Below are 13,531 nucleotides of genomic sequence, written 5' to 3'. Positions count from 1 at the left end.
ACATTGTTGAATATCTTTTAGCATTTCAACATTAACACCATAAGATGGTCTGCATAAATGAATGATCGTAACTTCAGTTTATCAAAGCCATTTCCCAGAGGTTGTAACAAGAGATTAAACAGAATTTATAGAAGTAGTGATCTCTGAGGTACCTCACAAAGAGAGATCCAAGCATCAGACAAAACTTCCCACATTTGCCCTCAACCAATTCAGCACTGCACCCTGTACACCAAAACTGTCAAACATGTACAACATTACTTCATGATCTACAAGATCAAAGGCGCTTGATAGATCAGATTGGATCATAACACTGTCCTTGACTAAGTGAATATTTCCCATACGTTCTCAGGGCCCCTGGAATACTTTCAGTGCTACAGTCGTTATGGAATCCCAATTGGGAGAGAGGCAATAAATCAAGTTTACTCAAATATCCTTCTAATTGTTTTATTACGCAACCCTCAACAATTTATTTTTACTAATGATGGTATTGAGGCAACTGGTCTATAATTTGACATCTCCCACTATTTACCATTCTCCATTGAGAACACTGACCATTTAACCTCACTTTCTGTTTTCTTTTTAACTAGTTCTTAATCCATAATAAGACATTAACCTATGACATTCCAGTATCCTCAGGAGGCACTTTGTCAAATGCCTTTTGAAAATCCAGCAGTTCAGTAATATGATGGAAGGCACATGCTCCCTTCTAGGAAATTAAATATACGAGTCAAAAGTATGATTGGGAAGAGTGTGTGTGTGTGTCTTCCCCTGCCATATTAGCATTGGTGTGGGAAGTGTGTTCTCAACAGGCACTGGTATGATAGATGTGTTCAAAGTGGGTCAGAATGTGATGCAAAGATGGATGGGGTAAGTAAAGAGGAAGGGAAGGGGATTTTCCTCTCTCTGGGTGCATTCAATTAGACTCTTAACATTTGTGTTTCAAACAGGGTGGCAAGATCCCCATCAGGTGGACAGCACCAGAGGCCATCACATATCGTAAATTTACCTCTGCCAGTGATGTCTGGAGCTATGGTATTGTCATGTGGGAGGTGATGTCATACGGGGAGCGTCCATACTGGGACATGTCCAATCAGGATGTAAGTTTGGAGAGGTGGTATGGAAGTTCCTGGAGAACATGATTGCTTTCTTTTTTGAGTGATAATGTGTCTATCTGTTTCAGGTCATTAATGCTGTGGAGCAGGATTACCGGTTGCCACCTCCGATGGACTGTCCTACAGCACTACATCAACTTATGCTGGACTGTTGGGTCCGAGATCGGAATCTGCGACCTAAGTTTGCACAGACTGTGAATACCTTGGATAAACTTATCCGCAATGCAGCGAGCCTAAAGGTCATTAGCAACCTCCAGTCAGGGTCAGTATCTTCTCAAAGTATAGTAATCTGGCAAGGCTATCAGAATACCATTATTCAGATCCTTCAAGGTCCCCAAAAGGACCTCTTACAGCAGAGGTGTCAAACACACAGGCCATTTCAGCATTTCAAAATCCGTCAGTCCGCTCATTAACCCCGTTTGCTCCATGCTTTGTCAGCTTGAATGTGGCGAGATTTCAAGAAGCATAGGAGCAGTAGAGAGATGTTGAAGGAAAGGGGCTATCTGCACCAGCAAAAGCAGTCTTCCTCCCCTTCTAGTCCTTCATCCCCTGCCACCATTCCTTGCCCCTCTCTCATTCTACTGGTTCTTCCTGTGCATACCCAGTCTTGCACTGTCTGCCCAGAACATGTTGGATCCCAGTGCAGGATGGAGTATAATAACTGCTTTTGCTAGAAACTTAGACATCCACCTAGACTGCTGGTCTATCAGTTCCTCATGTGGACATCCATTCAACCCCCCAGTTAGAGATAAATCATTGCTCTTTTTTTTAATAGCATTCCACTCATTTTCTGCAAAACTATAAACTGCAAATCAAAGGGAACATGAGAATGTTGTTGCCAATATGATACTAATGAAATCTTCCCCTTCTGTAATCTGATGTTACCCTTAGCTTAATTTGCTGTTTAGTTTGTCCTGTATATAGAAGGAAACAAGGACACTTTGTTCCACTAAATGAGTTATATATGCAATAATCAGTATAAATCCTCAACTCAAATTGGGAATTTGCACATTATCTGTGACCACATTTATGATCCCTTCTATAACACAATCTCTGCCATATTTCTCCGCTTGGGGGTTGCTGCAACATCACAATATTCCAGTGCATTTTAATTAGCCATGAATTTGAAAAGAAACACTTAGGGGACACCACATGCATGCAGAACTTTTATAGTTTATTTGAGACAGAACCTGGTAGTGTACAATCTATAAAAAATATACACACAAAAGGAACTACAGTGGTAGAAAAGATTGCCATTCCTCTGAGTGATGTTTTGCTTTCATCAACTAGCACCTACAGAACAATTATAGACAGATATGGCTCAAAATTGTCACCTACAATAGCAAGACCATCCCAGGGAGAAAAAGTTAGACCAACAAAATTTTCTGGATCTTATAGCAAAAGGTTTTTTTAATGTATTGAGCATGTATGTACTGTCTTTTATTTATGACTATTATTATGTAAACCGTTAGGATTTATACGGTATATAAATGTTTAAATAAATAAATAAATAATGGATTGCTAAGACCAAAATTGAACTAAGGGCTATGTGGTATAAAACACAGCACAACACCTTGCTAACAGCATCCCCACAGTAAAGCATGTTGATGGCAGCCTTATTTTGTGGAGATGCTTTGCACAGGAGGGACAGGGAGGCTAGTGAATATCAGGGGAAAGACGGATGGTATGAAGTACAGACCCCACAGGAAAAGCTGTTCTAGGCTGCCATAGATATGGGGCTGGAAAGATTCACCTAAGCACAAAGCAAAGACCACAATGGAATGACCAAGCAAGAAGAGAGCAAGTGTCCTTAAGTGACCTCATAATAGCCCCCTGCCCTGAATTCAACAGAAATCCCCAGCAACCTGAAAAATCTTGAGTTATTTTGTGAAGAAGAGTGGACCAAAACTGACCATCTACTTCCAAGGGGTGTGAAGACTTACGCAATCAAGGCCTTTGGGGTTTCTCATTCTTATTTTCAATATTTCAGTAATTCATTCTTTCACATTGAAAGCTTGGATTAGTGAAACAACAACTACATTAATGCATTTAAATTTGTTATTTTTGTAGACAGCAACATGTGAAAAATATACAAGGGTATAAAGACTTGCCAACAGTCTGCAGTCCTTATACCAAAGCCTGCCTCCATTGTTTAGTATTTTCTGCACAGTTTCAAGCCCCTAAAATTCCCCCGTTCCATCTTTTTTTTTTCCTGCAACTGAAAATCTAGCGGCATGGTTTTAACAAATTTGCCTTCATCGCCTTGCATTGTGTGTGTGGATAGATGCTGACCAAGCCTCTGAAAGTTCTTCCATTACAGGACTTCCTGGGGGCTCTGATATGTTGGTGCTTTTCTCAGGACTGTTTAATTCTCCTGGATCCTAATGTCTCTGTTTTTTGGTGCAGAATCTCGCAGCCCCTGCTGGATCGGACTGTGCCAGACTACACAACGTTTACCACTGTTGGCGACTGGCTGGATGCCATTAAAATGGGGCGATACAAAGAGAACTTTCTGAATGCTGGTTTTGCTTCGTTTGATTTGGTTGTACAGATGACTGCAGAGTAAGTGTCAGTCACCCACTAAGTTCAAAGGATAGGAAAGTATCTGGTAAGCGTAAGGGATAATTTATGTAAAGTATTTCCCACAGATCAAGCATGATTTACATACTGGAAATGGCTGTTAAAAACATGTACAGGCATCTAGCTATATTGCAATGTAGCATCAGAATAAGTGTAAGCCATCTCAAGGACACTGCTGTATTACTAGCGCATGGCACGGGGACTGTTTCCCACTACTAACCCACTGGAACAGGGACGAAGAGGCAACATCCCACCAGGGCTGCTCCGGGATCTTCTTCCAGCAGAGTCCCTCCTCCCTATGTACAATTTCTCATGCTATGTCTGCTACACAATATTTGCCATTCCTTGTCTACCGTGCTAGGTTTAATCATGCTATGCTTGCCTTCTTATTTTTGTCATGTCGTGTCATACTAGGTTATCCATGCTTGTAACACTCTGCTCGCCAGGCTATGTCGCACCACACCATGTTTTGTCATCTTATGTTTTACCATGTTTTAACTGTGCTTTAACACAATATCAAATTTCAGTAATGTTGTGAGCAATTTTGATAATGTTGTCAGCAAATTCATGCTAGTGCTTATGGGATTTCAGACCCCCTTCCCCCCCCCCCCCCCCCGAGTAGTAACAGTAGTAGTAACTCACTGGGGTTCCATTCCTCATTCTTCCCAATGTAACAAAAGTTTAAATATCTCTTATAAATATACTTGAATTTTTATTATTTCATAATTTAAATAGTTTAAGTAGTTTTAAATAAATAACAGCATTTCAGCAAGATTCTCCCCTTTACCAACGCATTTCGCTTTATCTTTATCAAGGTCGGGGAAATTAAGTATAACTTTATCTCATTTACTTTGAATGCTAGTGGCAAAGTAAATGAGATAAAAGTTATACTTAGTTTCCCGATGTTGATAAAGTGAAACGCGTTGGTAAAGGGGAGAATCTTGCTGAAATGCTAAGTTATTTATTTTAAACTATTTAAATTATGAAATAATAAAAATTCAAGTATATTTATAATAAATGTTTAAGCTTTTGCAACATTGGGAAGAATGAGGAATGGAACCCCAGCGAGTTTTGCTACTCGGGGGAGGGGGGTCTGAAATCCCATAAGCACTAGCATGAATTTGCTGATAACGTTACTGAAATTTGATATTGTGTTATACTGAATATAAAGTGAATTAAGAAAGGGAAGATGGCTTAACTGTGCTTTGCCATCTTTGTCAGACAATGTTCTGCCATTAATTTGCATTAATACGCTTTATTATGTATGTAAATTTGTGATCCGTTCTGAGCTCTTCTGGGAGGATGGGATATAAAACCAAATAATAAAAATAGTTAAGAGTAGATTTTAATAGTGAAATGATAACAAGAGATTGTGTTAATGATGTGCATATGTTAACTCCAGAATAATCCTTTCACCCTCACAGGGATCTGCTCCGGATAGGAGTCACTTTAGCTGGACATCAGAAGAAAATTGTGAGCAGTATCCAAGATATGAGATTACAGATGAATCAGACACTTCCTGTCCAGGTCTGACTGCTTGGAACTCTTTCATACTGATGAGAAGATCTGACCACAGGACACTCAGTTGAAGTGTCCACCTTCAGTCTTGGGCTGCACACAGTAGTTCAAACAGCGGAAAGAAGAGAGGAAGCGAACGATTTTCACTTAATTGTTAATTCTTCTTGAAGAGGAATTCTGAAGACTTTTAATATATTAGAAACTGAAGGACTCGATCCCCAGTCAGTAAAATTCTTCATATTGAAGACTGATGTCTGAATTTTGATAGGACAATTTCTCAGAAAGATCTGAACATATCCTTCCCAGATTGTCTAACAGGAGGAAGATGCGTTCATTTTGTGACATACAGACTTCACTGCCCTATATGGCATGTCCTTTCAATATTGCAGTGATTTTCGGGTACGTGTGAAGCTGCCAAGACGATTCTTGCATTTCGGCACTTCCTTCTGCTTTCAGAAGACCAGAGGGAATCAAGAGCTCATACTGGAACTATGTTTCAGAACCTCCTACATACTTTCCAAGTGGATTCATTAGTCGCTTGAAACACCAAAATTGAATGTGACTTATTATGCAGGAGTTGATCTTGGTTTCATAGGCGTCTTCAGTTCTTCCTCTCTCCAGGCATAGGAAGGAAGATGGATGGCTGGGGGAATCCAGGTGGCACAGAGGGTCTCATCCGTCTTCCCACCTGTCCATTTCATGTTTATACATAAGGGACTGAAGCAGCTACGTTCAGTGCTATGAATATTGCCAAGAGCCATGGTGATTGTCTGTATCTTCCTTTCAGGATATCTGCAATATAGTCATAAAATAAAGGACACAGAGCGCCTATGTGCCTGCAGGAATGTGAAGGCACGGGTTCTTCCCCTAAGTTGAAGGCAATAAGAAATAGTACTTGAGTTTTGACAGTTTTTCTTCCAGCACTGTTCAGAAGCCACTTGTTTTTATCTTCCTCTCTTCTTCTTCCTCCTCATCCCTCCCCCCCCATCTCTTACCCACCTCATTTTTCTCTGTGTATATTTTTTCTTCTCTCTTTGTGCACTTGCCTCCTCCTTTCTAAGATTCCTTATCTACCAAGGGTTTGGATACAAACCGTACTGTGGTTAATCTTTGCAAGTTTGCCATCCTGGGATCTTTTTGAACTTGTTTCCTGTTCGCCATTGTGTCTGGTGTGAAAAGTGGAAATCCTGGTCCTTAACTTGGCTCATTTTCCCTTTGTTTGTAGAAAAGGATCGGTAAGGATGAAAAGGCGGCGTGTGGAAGAGGGGGTTCTATCTATGTCTATAGCTTTGTCATCCTCACCTCCTTTTCTACAAACAAAGGAAAAGAAACCAGGTTAAGAAGCAGCTCAGGAGTAGGTAGAACACATGCTCGTAAATCCATAGAATATTAATTAGCACAGAGACCTTCAATATAGGAGAGCTAGAGGCCACTAAGAGAGGAGCATCTGGCAAAGACCAGCTCATGCTGAATAAAGCATCCATGGCCAGTGCAAAGAAAGACAGAAATATCATTATAGCATGGATTCATTATGAGAGAGCCTTGAATAGTATCCACATTCCTGGATAATAAACTCTGGATTAAATACAGCATAAAGATGTGCCAAACCACTCGCTAATGTATGAAGGTGGACAGTTTGTGACTCATAAAAGCAAGGTACTGTAAGGAATATTGTAGGGAGACTGTCTCCATTTTTTCTTTTGTATAGTACTTAATTCTTCAAGTGCTCTTGTCTTAATCTTAAAAATAGCAAAACTCCAGATATGATATCACACTTACAGTATTGGGATTCAAGAAGGGATCAGATGATTTCCTGAAGGACAAGGGTATAGAAGGGTATAGATAGAGGATTACTATACAGGTCCTAGACCTGATGGGCCACCGCTTGAGCGGACTGCTGGGCATGATGGACCTCTGGTCTGACCCAGCAGAGGCACTGCTTATGTTCGTATGTTTGTAAATGACTTGAAGCTCTACAGTCCCAGCAAGCAACACTTGGTGGAACAACTCTGTGTAGTGAAAAGACTGATGTGCTAAGATAACCTGCCTTAGAGGAAAGTTGAGTACAACTGAAAACATTTCTCTTGACTGCTGACCACGATGTAAAGGAGCTTGAAAAGAAGAGGAAAAAGCAACAATCCAGAATTAATTGCTGAGAAGAATACCAGGAAGGAAATTTTAGGAGATAAAATATACGAGGATTGATGCGTGGCAACTATCTTTTTTCCTCTGGAAATCTAATCTATACATTTGAAAGTGTGTGATATGTACTTCATAATGATGCCACCCTATGAGAGATGAGTGCAGGCTTCTCTGGTAGGGGAGAAGCAAAAAACATGGCATTTGAAATCATTGTTTTATTATGGCGCACATACCGTGTACAACATGAATAACAAAGTACAAGTACAAACAGTTTAACTCTTAGCATCCTTCAAAGTAGTCTCAAAGTTTCCAAGTTTATTTACAGTTTGACATACCGACCATCGACAAGTATCTGGTCGGTTTACAATGCTAAAATTTGAGTTAAAAAAAATAAAATAGAGCCATATGTGGATAGGACAAAGCCAAAAACATAGACAAAATTGATATGAGAGGAGCTGAGGAGGGGGAAGATTCAAAATTACAGGGAGGTAAGAAGGGGAGGGGGAAAACCATTGCCTTCCCCATTGATGACAAGATGCCGTACACTGTATGCCATAATAAAACGATGATTTCAAATATCATGTTTTTTGCTTCTCCCCTACCCAAGACTCCTGTACTCAACATTAAGAACTACATGTCACACACTAGATGTCAAGTCTTGGCAACTATTTTTTTCTCGTGAAAATGTGCTATGACTTATGAATCAAGCTTTGTAAATTTATTTTCTCTTTCCTTTTGTGTTTCTTACCTCCTAGCGTGTCGCTGGGTTTTACTGTTTGTGTTACCCTGTCCTACCTGACATGATTTTTGTTTTGATATTTTGTTGTTTAGCAATCTCATGGTTTCATGGTCTACAAAATGATTTGTTGATGATTTATACTTTGAAATAGTGAAATATCAAATACTAGATAAATAAATACTGAAAAGTGCTTTAACATCACAGAGCACAATATACATTATCAATTGTCTTACAATCCATATGCTCTTATAGCTTTTGAATTGTAGAATTCCTTAGTTCTCACCAGTCTTCTGTAAGAATGTATTATCCTAGTACAAAAATAGGAATCATTTTCGTAGCGATATGCAGAGAGCTTCCATCATAGGCTTCTGAGCCTACTTAACGGCATCAATGAACACAGCTGCACAGTGGACCCAAACATACAAAAAGCAGGCAAAGAGGAGAATATGTTTCCAGAATCTTTCTCCATCATTAAACTTGGCCAATCATTATGACAAATAGAAGGAATGAGTGAGCATCTACCAAGACTCAAGAAAGAAAGCTAAAGGAATTACAAAAGAAAGATCTGCAAACAAGGAAAAATAACTGGCAAATGCATAAATACAATGGGGAAGTACAAAGTATTACTTTGAAAACAATTTGTTAATTAAAACTGGACAGAAGACTAGTTTAAGAAAAGGTGAACTGAAATATAAGATTGAAAGAATGATTGTAGCAGCCCAGGGCAAGCAATTAGGGATTAAATGGTTCACAACAAATGTAGACATGGGACATCCACAAGCACATCACAGCTGAGATGATCCCTGGATTTACAGAATGACATGGGGACAAATTTGTCCCCATCTCCACAGGAACTCAGTTTCCTAATCTCACCCCTGGGAGTTTTGTTGCTGTCCCCATCCCGACAAGCTCTGCTTTAACCGCACAAGCTTCAATTACTTATGATTTTAGTGTTTGAGACTTGTGCAGATGAGGACAGAACTTGTAGGGGTAGGGATAGGGCAGGTAAAGAACTCAACAGGCTGGAAAAATGAGTTCTCACAAGGAAAAACTTGGCCCCATGTCATTCTCTATCTGAATTGCAGGTCTCAGCTGTTAGTGGTCTTTGCTGTTACTAGGTCAATCGGGGTGAAAACTAAAATGCATTAAGTCTTCCTCAGTGAAGTAGAACACTACTGCCCAAACACCTTCACTGATTTTCTTAGGTTTCAGAGTTTGCATGACTTTTTATTTTCTAAAGAGAAACAAAACAAAAGTAAGGTGTTTAGAAATTATGTAAATTAGCTTCTCAGTCATCTCAGGCTCTAATAAATTCTCAGTAATCTTCCTTTCATAGTCTTATAGTACAATAAGGTTGGCTCCCTCATCAAGCATGGGCACAGCTCAGCCTGAACAGCCACCACCCCTTAGGATGGTTAAAACCAAAACTCTTAGGTACTATTTCCAACTTGCATCTGTTTTACAAAATGAAGAAGAAAAACCTCACAAGAACATAAGAATAGCCTTACTGGGTCAGACCAATGGTCCATCAAGCCCAGGAGCCTGTTCTCACGGTGGCCAGTCCAGGTCGCTAGTACCTGACCAAAACCCAAGGAGGAGCAACATTTCATGCTACCAATCCCCGTGTCTTTCTCAATAACAGATATGGACTTTTTCTCCAGGAAACTGTCCAAACCTGTCTTAAAACCAGCTCCTCTGATTTCTCTTCAGGTCTTAACAGCAACTTTTCCTTTTCTGGTAATTTAACGCTGACCTATCTCCGCTGCTCTCTTCCACAGTGTTCATACAGAAAACAAGTACCAAGTACTTTTGACTTCTGATTGTCTACATCTGACAACCGAGGTCCTGTTGCCTTATAGCCCTTCCATTCTAAGCTGCTTTAGCACATTCTCAGGTTGGTTCTGTCCAAGAACAACAGGCTGAGGGATCCTCCTTTCCCCCTTCACTTATCTCAGGGAAGTGAATATGGTTCCAGGGAAGCTAGCACCTCTCCTCCCATTCATTCAGTAATGCAAGAGCTGGGGAGTCTACCGATTAGAAGTCTGGGGGTCTGTTTCAGTGTTTCCTTCTCCCCTTATTTCTACCTATCAATTTGTTTAGCACATTCTTGTACTCAGAACCAAAAGAATCTCCTTTCCTAGGGTTGTGGCTCTTCTTTATATCCTGCCTTCTCCAAATATACCCTGGCTGCCCCTCTGGGCTTTAGGGTTCTCTGTCTTTAACCTTAGTGGGATAATTCTTCCATAGGGCCTCCTCCCTGGCCTGAGTTCTGTCTGGAGAGCCCTCCCCCTTACATTAGGCTCTCTCACTTCCTAGTTTGCCCTTCTGGAATTTATAGTTCCATCTTTCTTAAAGGCAGAAGTGTTCTTTTCTGCTTTATTTGTCATGAGCTAAGAAACCAGAGTCCTATAGTTTAACTGAACTTAATCCACATGACTAAGACACAACTATGTCCTGTCACAACAGAGATTTTATATATATATATATACAGTATATATATAAATTATGTAAGAAAGCTGGAAATGCTTCCTCTGCTCATAGTTGTCTGTGAAATGCTGATGGCGCAAAGTTCCTTTACAGACAGGCACAGTGATGTGTCTTATCCATTGGAAACATTACGGTATTGCTGTATGGAAAAAGCGTAGCAGTCATGACTAGAAGATAAATATGGAAAAGAGAGTATGACTATCTGGAACATTCCAATGCCAAATAATAAAAAAAGCTTGATGAAAGATAATGGGACATGATGATAAAGGGAAAAAACATACCAGAATTGCACCAATTATAGGTTCTCTTTGTTGTAATCTGCTTAGATTCTGAATGGAGGATAGCGGAATAGAAGAACCGTAGTTATACCAGGTGTCAGATTCAACCAATTACTCTGTCTTGGGTGGAGAGGTAGAGAAGATGCTCAAGTATCAACAGATCTGTTAGCAAGATAGAGAAATATTTCCTATTTTATGGGGTGCCAAAGGACTCCTCAAGTGGCATTTTCAGACACATATGTAGCCTATACAAGTAACATCTTATGAACTCAGGGAAGCTCTCAGTAGCACGATACAAGTACTATGATCAGCATTGGAGTAAATTTGAGAGTTGAGATCACTAGGAGGTGTGGCCTAGTGGTTAGAACTGCTGCCTCAGCACCCTGAGGTTGTGGGTTCAATCCCAGCCTGCTCCTTCTGAACCTGGGCAAGTCAATTAATCCATCCATTGCCCCAGGTATCACAGTTAGATTGTGAGCCTGCTGGGACAGATGGGGAAAAGACTTAGGAGTACCTATTCAGTGTTTAATGTACAGTGCTATGGAAATGCTAAGTAGTAGTGGTATCCTCCACATATCCTGCCAAAGGAGCGAGTTTTGCAATAAGAACATAAGCATTGCCTCTGCCTAGTCAGACCATAGGTCCATCAAGTCCAGCAGTCCACTCCTGCGGCGGCCCAGTAGGTCAATGACCTGTAAGTGATCTATTACTCTAATGAGCCTAACAACTACAAAAAAATAAATCATTCGATTGTATGGCAGTATTAAGAGGCTCAAAATATTCATATCAATTATGAAGGCCAAGAGAGCTCAGATTCCAACCGGGGCCATGACTCTTCTCTTTCATTTTGCTGGGACATTGGAAGCCACTTGTACTGGATTTCCTTTATATCTCATTCTCTTCAGGACTTCACCCCCTGTTTCCTAACAATATCTAATCTCTGCTATCCCATACACTTCATTTGTAGAATCACATTACCCTTGGCATTAGCCCTTCTCATGTTTTCTACCTGTTCTCTGGACCCTTTCTTACCTCTCGTGCTTGCTGTCAATCTCTCATAGTCTCCCAACAGGCTCATGGACAGTAACTATTGAAATATATTTAATGGCAAAAACAAAGAATGCAATCTTGCATTTTAGAAATATTTTTGTAAAATTTATCTTTTGCAATTAAATTATTTAAGAAATTTATTGAACTTCAGTGTGTTCTGGTTTTATTCCAAATACTCATTTCTGTGTATTGAGCCAGTCATTATAAACCTTTTTTCAGGCACATCCACGTAGCTCCTGCCACTTTCCAAAGTTGAAGCAAATGTGAATTACTGTTTATACATGTGAAAATTTGGTGTGTGTGTGTGTTATGCACGCACATGTATAGTAATCATGATTGTGATTCTTCTATAAATAAAATCACATTATTAAGGCACAAAAACTAAATGAAATTCAGGCAAAACTTATACAAGAAATGAGTGAATTAGATTTCTAGATCCATCTTGACATTAGTGTAATAAAAAGCAAGGTTTTCATATCTAACTATACACACACAGTTATATACAAACATTTAGGCATCCCTGGTCAAACTCTCAATATAGTAACCTAGTAGATGATGACAGAGAAAGACCTATGTGGTCCATTCAGTCTGCCCATAGCATAAGGAATGCATACTTGATCTCAATGAATTCCTAAGTGAACAAAAGAAATGAAAACTCTTGTAACCCCAATATTCAGTGCTACGTAACTACCCAGGGATGGCTCCTGACCAGTTAAATACCATTTGCCTGGCTAACCATTAACATGCAGTAGGAAATAGCTGGTTATCTTAGCAGTTGACTGGCTATGTCACAAATGTTCAAGCGCTGGCCAACAAAGTTTACTGGGCATATTGGACCACATCAGCAGCTTTCCTGTCTTTGTATGCTGTTAACTTAAATGGCCAGCCCTGGATAGTCACATAGCTGGTTAAGTTAGCAGTGCTTAACCTGGATATTCAATGATGGGCCGTTTATAACAACCGGCATTAAATATTCAGGCTTTTTTTTAGCCAGCTCTGTCGAGCAGACAGATTAAATAGACCCTATATCTTTCTGCAAATTTTCATTTCCATTTACTGTATTTGCTGATTTTAATGTTACACCGATTTTTAAAAAGGGTTCCAGGATATTTAGATGACATATTTTTTTCTTTGGGAGGGCTCAGAAGAAAATCTCCATGAGTTTGTTACATGGATAAATTCCAGAGATCCATCATTGCAGTTTACCATCACTTATAACCTCCAACAAATGGAATTTTTGGATATGATAATAAAGAAAGATGGGTCCCAATTGGGTACTGCACTTTATAGGAAGCCTGAGGCCCGCAACACTCTTACATTTTTCTAGTAACCACCCCTACCATCTGAAATTTAAGCTCCCTGTTAGTCAGTTCTTGAGAGCTCAGAGAGTCTGTTCTTCCCTAGAAAGTTTTAAAACAGCAGCTACTGAACTTGAATATTGTTTTATGGCAAGAGGATATCCTAAGATATCCATCAGGCAGGCTTACCTGAGGGCTAGATATGCCAATAGGGAATTATTAATAAAGGAGAAAGTAGTATCATCTAAGTATGAGGGCCAGGTTTGTGTGCTTCCTTTCTTGGAAGCCTCAAAAATGCTGATATCATCCATTAAAAAACATTGGTCC

General features: G+C 39.8%; 1 protein-coding gene across 1 annotated transcript in view; it reads left to right on the top strand.

Moving 5' to 3' along the window:
* Window positions 1-12,045, top strand: part of EPHB3 (EPH receptor B3) — a 123,317-nt gene extending 111,272 nt beyond the window's left edge. The window contains exons 13-16 of the mRNA XM_033958035.1: window positions 948-1,097; window positions 1,181-1,374; window positions 3,519-3,674; window positions 5,117-12,045. Coding sequence (XP_033813926.1) covers window positions 948-1,097; window positions 1,181-1,374; window positions 3,519-3,674; window positions 5,117-5,225 — 609 coding nt within the window. The 3' untranslated portion in view covers window positions 5,226-12,045. The remainder of the gene's footprint in view (window positions 1-947; window positions 1,098-1,180; window positions 1,375-3,518; window positions 3,675-5,116) is intronic.
* Window positions 12,046-13,531: the final 1,486 nt, after the last annotated feature.

Source organism: Geotrypetes seraphini, chromosome 9 (assembly GCF_902459505.1).
Source record: "Geotrypetes seraphini chromosome 9, aGeoSer1.1, whole genome shotgun sequence".
In the NCBI taxonomy this organism is placed as follows: domain Eukaryota; kingdom Metazoa; phylum Chordata; class Amphibia; order Gymnophiona; family Dermophiidae; genus Geotrypetes; species Geotrypetes seraphini.
The sequence above is the reverse complement of the archived record's forward strand: the minus strand, read 5'-3'. Positions and strand labels throughout refer to the sequence as shown.